Below are 13,213 nucleotides of genomic sequence, written 5' to 3' on the forward strand. Positions count from 1 at the left end.
AGCATATTCGGCAGTCTTTTACTATTTTGTATTTTTATTCTATTATTATTCTACTTTTATTTTCTATTGTATTACGCGTTATAAGTGTCATTTTCAAAAAAGTGAACAAACCAACAATACTTCGTAGCAAGTTTCACATTTTATCTTTTGTTCATTTTTTTATCCATCTTGATTTACATTTTTATATTTTAGTTTTTATTTTATCCCTTGAATATTCATTCCCAAAATGTAAAGACGTTCGAAATTTTTGATATTGCAAATGACAATACGGAAAATTATGATCTATTTGAGAACGACTCGAACACCGATGAGGACGAAGGGAATGTTTCGAACGTACGTAGAGGACGAAAGAGAAGGAGATTTTTAGTTACTTCCGATAGCGAGAATGAGGAAGAGGTAATCGAAACTGCTATAGACGGAACTGTTTGGCAAGAAGTAAAAGAAGGGTCTAATCCTGGAAGAGCACCTATTCATAATATGTTTAGGGGAACATCAGGCCCAACAGGGTATAGTAAACGAAATATTATGCGGTGAAAACGAATAAAATATACATTATATACTCCTAAATAAAAGAAACTATATTTTTATACTGTCAAATTGGCTATTATCTTCATTCTATATTAAAAAATATAAGTTGTGCTACAGACCGGTCATTTGACCGGTCGCGGTAGAAATAGGTATACGCGAAGTTTCGGTAGGAATAGTGTTAATGCGAATAGTATTTTTAATACGAATAAGTTGTAGAGCTTATCCAGATGAAAATGAGTCCAAACACGACATCATTTGGATTATCTTCAACAAGATTTTAATTTTTATCGTAACATTACGTATCAATAAAATTGTTCGATTACACTCGAGTTTGGACTCATTTTCATCAGGAAAAGCCCCTCAATTCACTCGCCGCAATTTTATGGAGGTATATTGAAAAATCTAAAAGTTTGAACTTTCATTCGTGCGCGATTCTCCATCTGCTTACATTGTATACCGTTTGTCAGTCGCTGGGTCTTTGAAGATCGGCGTTCGTCGGACCTCGTCGCCGCTTATTCGAGCTGGCAAAAGTTATTCGAAGATTTATCCGAAGCCTTTGAATAAAAGATACAGATAAAAGATGAAAATTTATTCCAAGTTCGAATAAATCCGCTTCGAATAAAAAAAATTCTCTCTATTCGTCCGATAAATTCTCGTCTAATAAAATTATTTATTCGACAGAGATACTTTTTTTATTCGAACTTTCGAATAACGAATAAAGATAAAATATCTTTGATTCGAATCCTTATTTAAATAATTTGTTATCTAAATAGTGCCCAACTCTGTCTGGAATGCAGTGCAAGGGACACTCTTGTCCGTGTCGGTTTGCACTATCGACTCTGACGTTAACAGAACCGAAGAAATAAAAAGAAATACGCGGATACTACGACCGCTGCTGCTCTGGTGGACTACGACTCTACGGTTGCTCGGAGGAATACTTGTTTATTTGAGGCTAGTTGGTTGACTGGTCTTGTCGTCTCTTCACTCCTTGCAGCTAATCTCGGTGTGGGTGGGGTCTAAGAATCTCTGTCTTCTAATTTGTTCGTGATTGGTCAATCATTGTCATTGATCTTCGTTGGCGCCTACCATTGCCAAAGGGAGGGTAACCTTGTGCCGAGGTGGACGCGCGGTACCCTCACTCGATGGGTCCGGAAAGGCGTTATAAACCTGCGCCCGGTAAAGTGTTGTAAATTTTGTCCCGGGCCGCTACCATAAATGCTAGTGCATTACAAACATGATAAACTGGAGGTAGGCCGAAGTCTGCCACCCAGATGTTTGGTTATATTGAAATATTTGTTTTGTCTTGTGACGGAACAATACCAAAGTAAAATTTAAACTGAAAAAATTAAAAAGAATCGGGTTTAATGGTATATACTGAAATATATTTTGTATTTTTAAATCATTCTTTTTGTTTTTTAAATTTAATTACCCTTAAAAAATGTTCAAAACTAGTTATTATAAATATTGTTGTTCAATCTTTTATCAATCCCAAATAATTAAATTTATTAGAATATATATGCTGCGAATGAAAAGCAATATCAGAAGTACATTGAATAAGTAGCTATTAAATAGTCAAATGAAATTAATGATATCAACGTCGTATTTTATTTAATTAAATTTAAACTACATTCTTACTTTTGGCTAATATTGAACTAATTTAATTTTTTATAATTATGTTATTACACTGTTGTAGTTGTAATTGCACAGGGAAGACGACTGATGTAGTAGAAAGAACAAGAAAAAAGTGTTTAACGAAAAAAAAATCGTTCCATGCGGGATTCGATCCGGGACCAAAATATTCTCAGCCGGAGACGTTACGTTATTATTATTATTACATTACGTCTCCTTCGATGCACTCGCGTGTCAGCCGTAATGGAATTAAGAGGAAACAACATTCTTTTGTTTCATTCATCATATGAATCCTCGACATGAGATTTAAAATTATATCAGCAACAGCGCCATTGTAGAATATCGGTTCCACAATATTAGTTCTGGATGATACGGTAGGATGTGACACGGAATAGTACGGGGGCTCTAGAGCCCCCCGAGCGTGAGACAGAATAATACATTGGGTGATTGGTCTACTCCTATACCTCGTCTGTGGTATGGTATTACCTACAGATGTGTAGCTGACTGATGAATACGAGATGGAAACACCGGCGTGTTGGATAACGAATAAGAAAGGAACTGAAAAGGGAATCTTTCAATTTTATTAAATGTTGGATATTTATAGGGAGGAGGGTCCTAAGTGGACATGTTTTTTTTTACCCGGAGTATGGAACGATCAGGTGTCAGACGTTATAACAGAATAAAAATTGTAATTGTTACATTACATTTATTTCAGTATCACTGTCAAAAAGTCTACGTGCATTTGCATAAGAGTATGATCCTAATAATGATAATGTATGATTAGATTAGGTCCGGATACGATGTTTTGCGAATGTTATAACTTAAAAATACTTTACCACTATTATTCATGCACACACCTCGGTCTCTCTTTTTTTATTATGAAATAAATGTTTACAACAGAGTCAATAAATTCATGTGTGAAGCTAAATTAAACCAAAAATGAAATGATTCAAAATTTCAAAGGTCTAAAAAGAACTACGATTCATAAGTGTCTATATATAGACTAGAGTTTTATTTGATCCTTGCTTTGTCATTGGGCGATACAACCACATACATTGCAACGCGCGCGCCAGTCTTTGACTGCTCTGTCCTCGTTACAGCATTCGAACGCGCCTCCGGAAATTATTCGAAGTCAAATAAACCGCCGAAAAAGACAGATGAAAATGGACATGTGGCAGCCTGGGCATCGCGCAGCGGCAAGCACGCCGACGAACCGCCAACATACATTGTATACGCGGCGGCGCGGCGACGGTCCACGGGAAGCTGCAGAGAAAGAAGCGAAGATCGGTTCCGAAGGCGGTCGAAGGAATGCCATCGAACATTCGCTCGCAAGCGTCGGCCAGTATTCACTTCAGAGCAGCCATTCGTGTCAGTGCCGTGTGTTGTAAGTACGTATTATGGCGATTAGGTTTGGAGTATACATTTTGATAAGTTTTCCCGAAAACAGGCCATTTGTCCGCACAGTACGGCGGTCTCTTTATTTTCCGAGATATTTGCAAAAACTGTCTATTTTGATGTAAACTTCTGCCTATTTTGAATGACCGAATTTGTTCTTTAGGGCGCGGGAGGGTTCTTTGGTTAAAATGTACAAGGAGATTTTTATTATCCACCCTATGAAATTATCGAGTCGATGTTCTCCCATTTTGCAATCAAATTCACAGAAGTTATTTATTCATGATCACTATAAGTTGTTTCTATATATGTATTCATTGAGTGATACATGTTATTATTTATTTCCAGTGTTTTCAAATGGGTGAGGTTGGCCAACGGATGCAATGCTGGTTCGGTCTTTACCTCACGCACTGGTTCCTCGGTCACCCCAGGGTCTCATGTTTCCTTTTCAACGGTTAAGAAGTAATTTTGCAGGTATTTCCTCATTATTTCTTTATCAATGTTTTAATTTGAATAGATTTTGTTTTCTTGAATTTGGAATTTATAGGATACGGGTCTTAGGGATTGCTATTCCCTTATAACTTCTGCGAAATATATTCTTTAGGTTCCATGAGTTTTAGCGCCTTATATATATATACATTAATATATGAAGGGAGGTATGAAATTATCGAGTCGAAGTGGTCAATGTTTTTTCACTTTGCAATCATATTCACAGAAGTTATTTATACATGATCACTATAAGTTGTTTCTATATATCTATTCATTGAGTTTATAAACGTTGAATGAAGTGCACAAGTGGATGTATTTCAGGTAGAGACAATTTCTAATCGCACCGCAAACGATCCCTTCATTTATTCTCAGGTTGTCCCTATAATTTATTTTCCTTACCGCGTGTAGTAGCTTAAAAACTTTACCTTCTGCCGTTGAATACATGTTATTATTTATTTTCAGTGTTTTCAAGTGTGAGGCCGGCCATTGGATGCAATGTGGGTTCGCTGTTCACCTCACTGACTGGTTCCTCGGTCACCCCAGGGCCTCGTGTTTTGTTTTCAACAGTTAAGAAGAAATTTCACAGGTATTTTCTCATTATTTCTTTATTAATGTTTTAATTTGAATAGATCTTGTTACCTTGAATTTGGAATTTATAGGATATGGGTCTTAGGGATTGCTATTCCCTTGTAACTTCTGCGAAATATATTCTTTACGTTCCTTGAGTTTTCTCGCTTTACATACATACACTAACCAGCAAAACTGAGTCTACACTATTTGAGCCAACATAACTTTTTAAAAATCTGATCAAATGACTTGAATTTTATTGAGAAGTTGGAAGGTTTAGTTTGTTAGACGAGGTGTAAAAAATTTTTGAAAAAAGTTTGAATTGGTCGGAATCGCAAAAGAAATAGTAACAGTTGGTTTTTTTAGCTTTTTTATCTGAGCCTGTATTGAAAATTTAAAAAATGTGTTTGATTCGCTTGAGTAAATTACATCCATGCTGAAAATTTCACCGATATTGGTTAATTCGTTTACGAGTTATAAACGCTTAAAAGTGGAAAAATTGCCGTTTTTCATGATTTTCGACTTAAAACCACACTTTTAATCGTTTATAACTCGTAATCGAATTAACCAATATCTGTGAAATTTTAAGCGTAGATATAATTTATTCGAGCAAATCAAATACATTCCTTAAATTTTCAATACAGGCTCTGATAAAAAAGCTGAAAAAACCAACTTTTACTATTTCTTTTGCGATTCCGACCAATTAAAATTTTTTTCAAAAATTTTGTACACCTCGTCTAATATATATATCAATTATTGATTCCCCTCGGGGTTACAATTTTAATTACATCTCCCTCTTACCCCAATCTTAACCTTAAACTTATCCTAACTTACCCTAACTTAATTAAACGTGTCCTAAAAACACGCCATAGAGAGAGAGAACGATCTTTCACTAATATCCGCCGCGTTATTATTTTTCCCTGTCCCACACATACATGCTTCTCTGCTCTCTCCCCTCCCTGCACCTCACCCATCCTTCCCATGCCTCCTGGACCTCCTCTTTCGGCTGCTCTCTCTTTCACTCCATTCCTATGCATTCTCTCCATTTACTTCATCTCCCATATCTCTCCATTCCTGCTCTTCCTCCATTCATCCACCTTCCTCATCCATTCCTCTCCTCCTTCATCCCCTAATATTTCCCCACCATCCCCTGCCAACCACTCCCCTCAACCCTCCCTTACACATTTCCCACACATGTTCCCACGTTTCCTCCTCTCACCCACAGACCTTACATACTTTCTTCTCCTCCTCCAACCAATACTTTCCACCTCTCATCTCGTTTCCCAACCTGTACCTGGCCACCCTTTGCCACCTGCTCTCTCCCCAGCCTTTCTTCAGATACCCCGGTATCCGCTCTCCCTTCACCCTCCCGTACCACATGTTGTACCTTGCGCTTCCTATCTTTTCCCATCTCTCCCCTGTTGCTTCTTCTTTTCCCCTTTCACTATCTCCTCACTCACTGCCTCTATCCTCTCCTCCATCATCTCCTCCGCCTCCTCCGCTGTCCAGCCCCTCTCTTCCCAAAAACGCCGTCACTCCTTCACCCACCCTACTACCTCCCCTCCCCTTCTGCCCCTTCCTCTTCCCTGCTCCCAGCACAACCTAGCTAGCTCCCCCCTTTTTCCACCCTCAACTTCTTCTGGTACCCCCATGCCCTCAACCCCGCCCTCCCTCTCAACAACTCCCTCTGCAGCTGTTACCGCACCATATACCGCGGTGCGTACCTCTCTACTCCTAGGACCCACCTCAGAAACCTCTCCTGCAACCTTTCCACCTCTTCCCATTCCTTCCTACACCTCGTCTAATAAACTAATCCTTCTAACTTCTCAATAAAATTCAAGTCATTTGATCTAATTTTTAAAAAGTTATGTTGCTTCAAATAGTGTAGACTCAGTTTTGCTGGTTATTGTACATTAATATATACATTAATAACCAAATTACGAGAAGTGCCCGAAGACAGACCATTTGTCCGCACTGTACGGAGGTCTCTTTATTTTCTGAGATATTTGCAAAAAACTGTCAGAGTCTCCATTGCGAATTCTGCCTATTTTCAATGACCGAATTTGTTCTTTAGGATGGAGGAGAGTTCTTTCATTAAAATCTATGTTATGTCGTGCAGTTTCTCGCAATTGTAGGAGAGGTTCTGCGTGTTATTTTGTCGAATTAATGACCCGACACCTTCCTTTGCAATAACAACTTTGGTTTATTAGAACAATGACTATATACAGTTTACATTCGGACTGGTGATTATTCGGTTTCCTTTGAGAACAAGTTTGTATCTAATTTCTGCTCTGGGGTCAGCTCGCTCTTCACCTCGGTGGTGACTTTGGAGAAGAGTGGGAGATGGTCCCATTTTTGGGGGAAAGAAATCTCACTTGCTGATTGACTTGAGGGAGGAGTCATTTGTATGCAACCCCTGTTGGTGGTGGAGGAAGTCCCCACCCCAAGTCAAACGCGTAGAGAAAGTGCCTAGACCAGCACGTGACGATTGCCAGACCCCAGAGCAGCGTGACGAAAAAAAGGGCCCAAGTGGCCAGCACGTGCCTATGGTTTATTACCCCCTTGTCCCATGAGGGCGAGGACCATCGAGTTTGGGAACAATGCTTCCTTGGAAAAGCTAGATTTTCCAAGGACTTGGCAGAAGAGTCACTTTGTTCCAGTCATCTGGCAACTATGTTTATTAGGGGTCCCCAAACTGATGGCCCAAGGGGTCTGCCTTAGGGTCTCTAACCCTCACGCACTACGCGGATGCCTAACCCGTGACGATTAGGCCTTAACTGGTAACGTGTATATAAAAAATGCTTAGGCCTTCTCGAGACCCTTGTAAAAGTATCCCGAGGTCTAATGGTCTTTCCTCGGAAATGGCTGTGTGTCATAACAATCTACAAGGGAATTTTTATTATCCACCCTATGAAATTATTGAGTCGATGGGGTCAATGTTCTTGAACTTTGCAATCAAATTCACAGAAGAAATTTATTCATGATATACTATTGTATATGTATCCATTGAGTTCATCAACGTTGAATGAAGTCTTCACAAGTGCAAGTATTTCAGGTAGAGACAATTTCTAATTGCACCGCAAACGATCCCTTCATTTATTCTCAAGTTGTCCCTACAATTTATTTTCCTTACCGCGTGTAGTAGCTTGGAAACTTCACCTTCTGCCGTTGGATACATGTTATTATTTATTTCCAGTGTTTTCAAATGGGTGAGGTTGGCCAACGGATGCAATGCTGGTTCGCTCTTTACCTCACGCACTGGTTCCTCGGTCACCCCAGGGCCTCATGTTTCGTTTTCAACGGTTAAGAAGTAATTTTGCAGGTATTTCCTCATTATTTCTTTATCAATGTTTTAATTTGAATAGATTTTGTTTTCTTGAATTTGGAATTTATAGGATACGGGTCTTAGGGATTGCTATTCCCTTATAACTTCTGCGAAATATATTCTTTACGTTCCATGAGTTTTAGCGCCTTATATATATATACATTAATATATGAAGGGAGGTATGAAATTATTGAGTCGAAGTGGTCAATGTTTTTTCACTTTGCAATCAAATTCACAGAAGAAATTTATTCATGATATACTATTGTATATGTATCCATTGAGTTCATCAACGTTGAATGAAGTCTTCACAAGTGCAAGTATTTCAGGTAGAGACAATTTCTAATTGCACCGCAAACGATCCCTTCATTTATTCTCAAGTTGTCCCTACCATTTATTTTCCTTACCGCGTGTAGTAGCTTGGAAACTTCACCTTCTGCCGTTGGATACATGTTATTATTTATTTCCAGTGTTTTCAAATGGGTGAGGTTGGCCAACGGATGCAATGCTGGTTCGCTCTTTACCTCACGCACTGGTTCCTCGGTCACCCCAGGGCCTCATGTTTCGTTTTCAACGGTTAAGAAGTAATTTTGCAGGTATTTCCTCATTATTTCTTTATCAATGTTTTAATTTGAATAGATTTTGTTTTCTTGAATTTGGAATTTATAGGATACGGGTCTTAGGGATTGCTATTCCCTTATAACTTCTGCGAAATATATTCTTTACGTTCCATGAGTTTTAGCGCCTTATATATATATACATTAATATATGATGGAGGTATGAAATTATTGAGTCGAAGTGGTCAATGTTTTTTCACTTTGCAATCAAATTCACAGAAGTTATTTATTCATGATCACTATAAGTTGTTTCTATATATGTATTCATTGAGTGATACATGTTATTATTTATTTCCAGTGTTTTCAAATGGGTGAGGTTCGCCAACGGATGCAGTGCTGGTTCGCTCTTTACCTCACGCACTGGTTCCTCGGTCACCCCAGGGCCTCATGTTTCGTTTTCAACGGTTAAGAAGTAATTTTGCAGGTATTTCCTCATTATTTCTTTATCAATGTTTTAATTTGAATAGATTTTGTTTTCTTGAATTTGGAATTTATAGGATACGGGTCTTAGGGATTGCTATTCCCTTATAACTTCTGCGAAATATATTCTTTACGTTCCTTGAGTTTTAGCGCCTTATATATATATATATACACATTAATAACCAAATTACGAGAAGTGCCCAAAAACAGGCCATTAGTCCGCACAGTACTGCGGTATCTTGATTTTCCGAGATATTTGCAAAAAACTGCCTATTTTGATGAAAAATTCTGCCTATTTTGAATGACCGACTTTGTTCTTTAGGGCGGGGGAGGGTTCTTTCGTTAATACCTACAATGCACAACAAACTTTCTTTAATACACCCTGTGAAAGTATCGAGTCGAAGGGGTCAATGTTCTTCCACTTTGCAATCAAATTCACAGAAGTTATTTATTCCTGATCACTATAAGCTGTTTCTATACTATATGTATCGATTGCCAAATGATTCCTTCAAATATCTCGATGCTTTAAATTTGACTGTGATTTCGGACCTGACATGAGTATAGAAATGCCGCGAGTGGAAATACTGGAACATTTCGGCAAGAAAAAAACGTAGATAAAGCGAATATGTACGAAATAGACATAATAAAGGATTTATTTTGTACATATTAAGAAGCAATATTTTATTCACTATATTGTCTTTTAATCTATTTCTTTTTTTTACTAATTATTTCGCCAGTCTTTGAGAATACTCTTTCGGAAGGAACAGATGTTGCCATAACACAAAGATACTCCTTTGCAAGCTTTGATAGTGTTACGTCCCGAGTGGGATGAATTACGATTTTAAGAGGATAGGACGCAGTTTCAAACCTACCTGCATACACCGGCTATGGTTCGGGAAATTGAGGATCGTTTAAATAACTTTGTACCCTTATTTTGAAAACAACAATATTATTGATTTATTCAAAGTGTGGTTCTGAATCAGAGATTACAAATTTGATTTTACAAATATGGTTTATATAGCGCATATACTGGAGTGCTTATAAATAGTTTGATAATAATAATAATAATATTAATATTACCGTGATCACGGGTTCGAATTCGGTTACAATATACTCCGACTGCTGACACTGGTCTTTGAAACGGTTTGTCGCGAAACAACTGAACGAACTATTTTAACTTCAAAAGAGACTACTGGACTATTGACTATGACTGAATAACTGATTGTTCACGATTGTCTGACTGACTGACTGACTATTTATAACTGAATTTTAGGAGTTGGTCCCCCTTTTTATAAGATGCACAATCCTTTGTTTTTCAAAGATGCTGGCACAGGAGTCTCTACCTTGCATCTTTTTATCTTCTTGATGTCTCCTGACTAGTCAGCTGTACGCCGACAGGATCTTTTTACCATGAAGTCGGCGTCTTTTCTTATAATTTGGCATATTTGGACACCTTTCCTGTTTGTTCTCAGCGTGTAAACTGAGAACTTCATCTGCGTGTCTTGCAGGAAGAAAAGTTGGAGTCGTTTCTCGTGCTACCTTACTGCGTAGAATTTTTAACATATATCTTAATCCTATTTTTACTTCTCCTCGTGCGACATAATCGGATGTCCATAATAATTCATAATAATTCTTCATCTGAGGGTTTATTCGTTGGCGGTCGAACCACCGGACGTTCACTGCCTCTGTCTGCTGGGACTGTGATTGACTGCAATTCTGTTCCCCGCGGGGAAAAAAAAAACAGTAATAATCTATCTATCTATTATAACGTATCTATCTATTATAATCTATCTATCCATCTATCTGTGCATTGTGCGGCCACTTCTTACTTACAGTAACGAGCAAAACTGAGTCTACACTATTTCAAGCAACATAACTTTCTAAAAATTAGATCAAATGACTTGAATGTTATTGAGAAGTTAGAAGGATTAGTTTATTAGACGAGGTGTAAAAAATTTTTGAAAAAAATTTGAATTGGTCGGAATCGCAAAAGAAATAGTAAAAGTTGATTTTTTCAGGCTCTTTTATCTGAGCCTGTATTGAAAATTTAAAGAATGTATTTGATTCGTTCGAATAAATTATGTCCATGCTGAAAATTTCACCGGTATTGACTTATTCGTTTACGAGTTATAAACGATTAAAAATTGCGATTTTAAGCCGAAAATCGTGAAAAATGGCAATTTTTCCACTTTTTCTCTAAAGGGTGTGTGCCTGGATCACGCGAGTACTCAACAGCACAGAACGCTTCACGATTTTGCGTGTTATCCTTGCGCAGGGACCATGCTAATCTTCTCTGTATCGTTCCAAATTTAGTATATGTGCTGTCGAAGCAATTACATGTCAGACACAACCTCCATAATTTCCAACCAGGGCGTTTGATATGTCCCACCGGATATCTGGTGCAGCGAACGGACGATTATCGTCTGTGAGTTATGCACGATCTAACCACGAAATTATACTAAAGGCATAGAACATGTCAAGACACAACACAATCGTCCTACATATTTCATCGTCCATTACACAAGTATATATCATCGGAATTAAATCATATTTGGTTTAGTTTTAATCAGAAACATGTTGGTAAATATGTTGGTAAAAGTTTCATAAAAAAAAATAATGACAAATAAAGAAGTTTTGTAACTGGATTCGATTAGTCTTCTGGTCTCACACCGATATAGCCGACAATGTGTGCCACACTTCTCGGCGACGACGGCTCTTGACCTTTGCTGTTTTCGCCGTTTTCACGTCAGTAGCGTTTTCAAGTTATAGGTTTCTTATGACTTGAAGAGGGTACGACGGTTTCCAGCGTTCCCTGTGTAGTTCAAATGGGACGCTCGGCGAGAACCTCCGATTTCGTATCTTGTCAGTAAAAACGGCGGACTGACAAACAACGAGATTTCACTGTAATAGGCAGTCCTTATAGTAATAGTTATATAGTATTTGTATGGAGTTTTCTATTTTTTAAATATTTACCTCTTTGTGTATGCACAGGATCACGAGCAGGTTGAACCCATTTACGAGCAGACCCAGGAGGGAGCACAGCAGGATGGGCACGTCAACAAAAGAAGCGTCCATCTTCGAGTCTCTTGCTGAAACACGCCATTCGTAGCTTTATCTTAGTATTAAATAACGAATTTGTACGGTGTCACGTTGCCCTGATTTTCGGCCCGTCCGACGGGAGAAAAACCCGGGCAACGGCGGGTTTTTACAGACCGTGAAGCCGGGCCACGTTCGGCCGCGCGAAACGTGGTCCACCCGGGACAAACGGCGCACAGTGGTGCCAAGGCGGCAAAAAGTCCATTTTATAAATTTTCGATTTTTATAAAAAAAAATTATTTCTGTATAGCCTAATAGTGCGTGCATGATGTGCCAAAGTCAGATTTTTGAAAAAAAATTTTTTACGGAGATATACGCATGGTAAATAACCATTTCCTCGCTCCTGGGAATCCATCAGTTTTCAGTGCGAAAGTTATGTAATTACTCCGCCTATAATTGAATACTAAGGGGTCTACAAATCATATGGGTCATTGCAAATGGTTTTAACTATTGACTGGAAAAAAAAGTTTTCCAAAAAAAGTTGTTTAACATTAAGTAATATGGACTAACCTGAAGCCCCTTTGCGTTACGCTCATTTTTTATTTATGGCGGAATACAAAAAATCCTTTGAAAAGCTTCGATCTGGAACTAATCGTTTTGGCAAGTTATAATATTGATCTAGCTTTGTGCAAAAAATCACGAGATACTTCGAGATGCTTTCGCGGCAATTTAAGTTCAAATATCAACTTTCGGAATTTCCAAGAATGAATCGCACGGAAGTCATGATTATTTGATGTTTCAGGTGAAATTTTTAAGGGTTACATATCGGATAAGAAAAAAAAAGTGACATTCATACATATAAAAAGATATTTAATAACAATTTTTTATGTTAAATAAACGAAGTTTTCGTTCACTGGACTACTGTCGCAAAAATGCAACAGGTATTTTGTGGTAGTGCTCCAATGAACGCTGTAAAAATAATTTATGTCAGATAAAAAAAATTGTTATTAAATATTTTCTTATACATAAAAAATTAATAAATCGTATGCACTTCTCATTTTTCTTTATTATTTAGAAATATTCCTAAAAAATTTCACCTGGAACATCAAATAATCGTAACGTCCGGAAAATTCACTCTTGGAAATTCTGAAAGTTGATATTTAAACTTAAATTGTGACGAAAGGGTCTCATGATTTTTTGCACAAAGTTAGAT

At 37.8% G+C, this 13,213-nt stretch overlaps 1 protein-coding gene and 1 non-coding gene across 2 annotated transcripts; one reads left to right on the forward strand and one right to left on the reverse strand.

The window, feature by feature from the left end:
* Positions 1-3,353: 3,353 nt before the first annotated feature.
* On the forward strand, positions 3,354-7,919 carry LOC143363481 (uncharacterized). Its single transcript, XM_076804055.1, has 4 exons — positions 3,354-3,541; positions 3,898-4,023; positions 4,501-4,624; positions 7,802-7,919. The coding sequence occupies exons 2-4, from the start codon at positions 3,933-3,935 to the stop codon at positions 7,917-7,919; spliced, it is 333 nt and encodes a 110-aa protein (XP_076660170.1). The 5' UTR covers positions 3,354-3,541; positions 3,898-3,932.
* A 3,275-nt stretch (positions 7,920-11,194) lies between these two features.
* Positions 11,195-11,297, reverse strand: LOC143363494 (U6 spliceosomal RNA). The gene has a single exon (XR_013083831.1). It is a non-coding gene; the product is annotated as a U6 spliceosomal RNA (small nuclear RNA).
* Positions 11,298-13,213: the final 1,916 nt, after the last annotated feature.

Source organism: Halictus rubicundus, unplaced genomic scaffold (assembly GCF_050948215.1).
Source record: "Halictus rubicundus isolate RS-2024b unplaced genomic scaffold, iyHalRubi1_principal scaffold0049, whole genome shotgun sequence".
Classification (NCBI taxonomy): Eukaryota; Metazoa; Arthropoda; class Insecta; order Hymenoptera; family Halictidae; genus Halictus; species Halictus rubicundus.

Bases quoted from the DNA above. Each gene is read 5' to 3' on its own strand.
- LOC143363481 (XM_076804055.1), top strand. From the start codon at position 3,933: ATGCTGGTTCGGTCTTTACCTCACGCACTGGTTCCTCGGTCACCCCAG. The intron at 4,024-4,500 runs GTATTTCCTCAT...ATTTATTTTCAG, and splicing joins GTTAAGAAGTAATTTTGCAG to TGTTTTCAAGTGTGAGGCCG. The intron at 4,625-7,801 runs GTATTTTCTCAT...ATTTATTTCCAG, and splicing joins GTTAAGAAGAAATTTCACAG to TGTTTTCAAATGGGTGAGGT.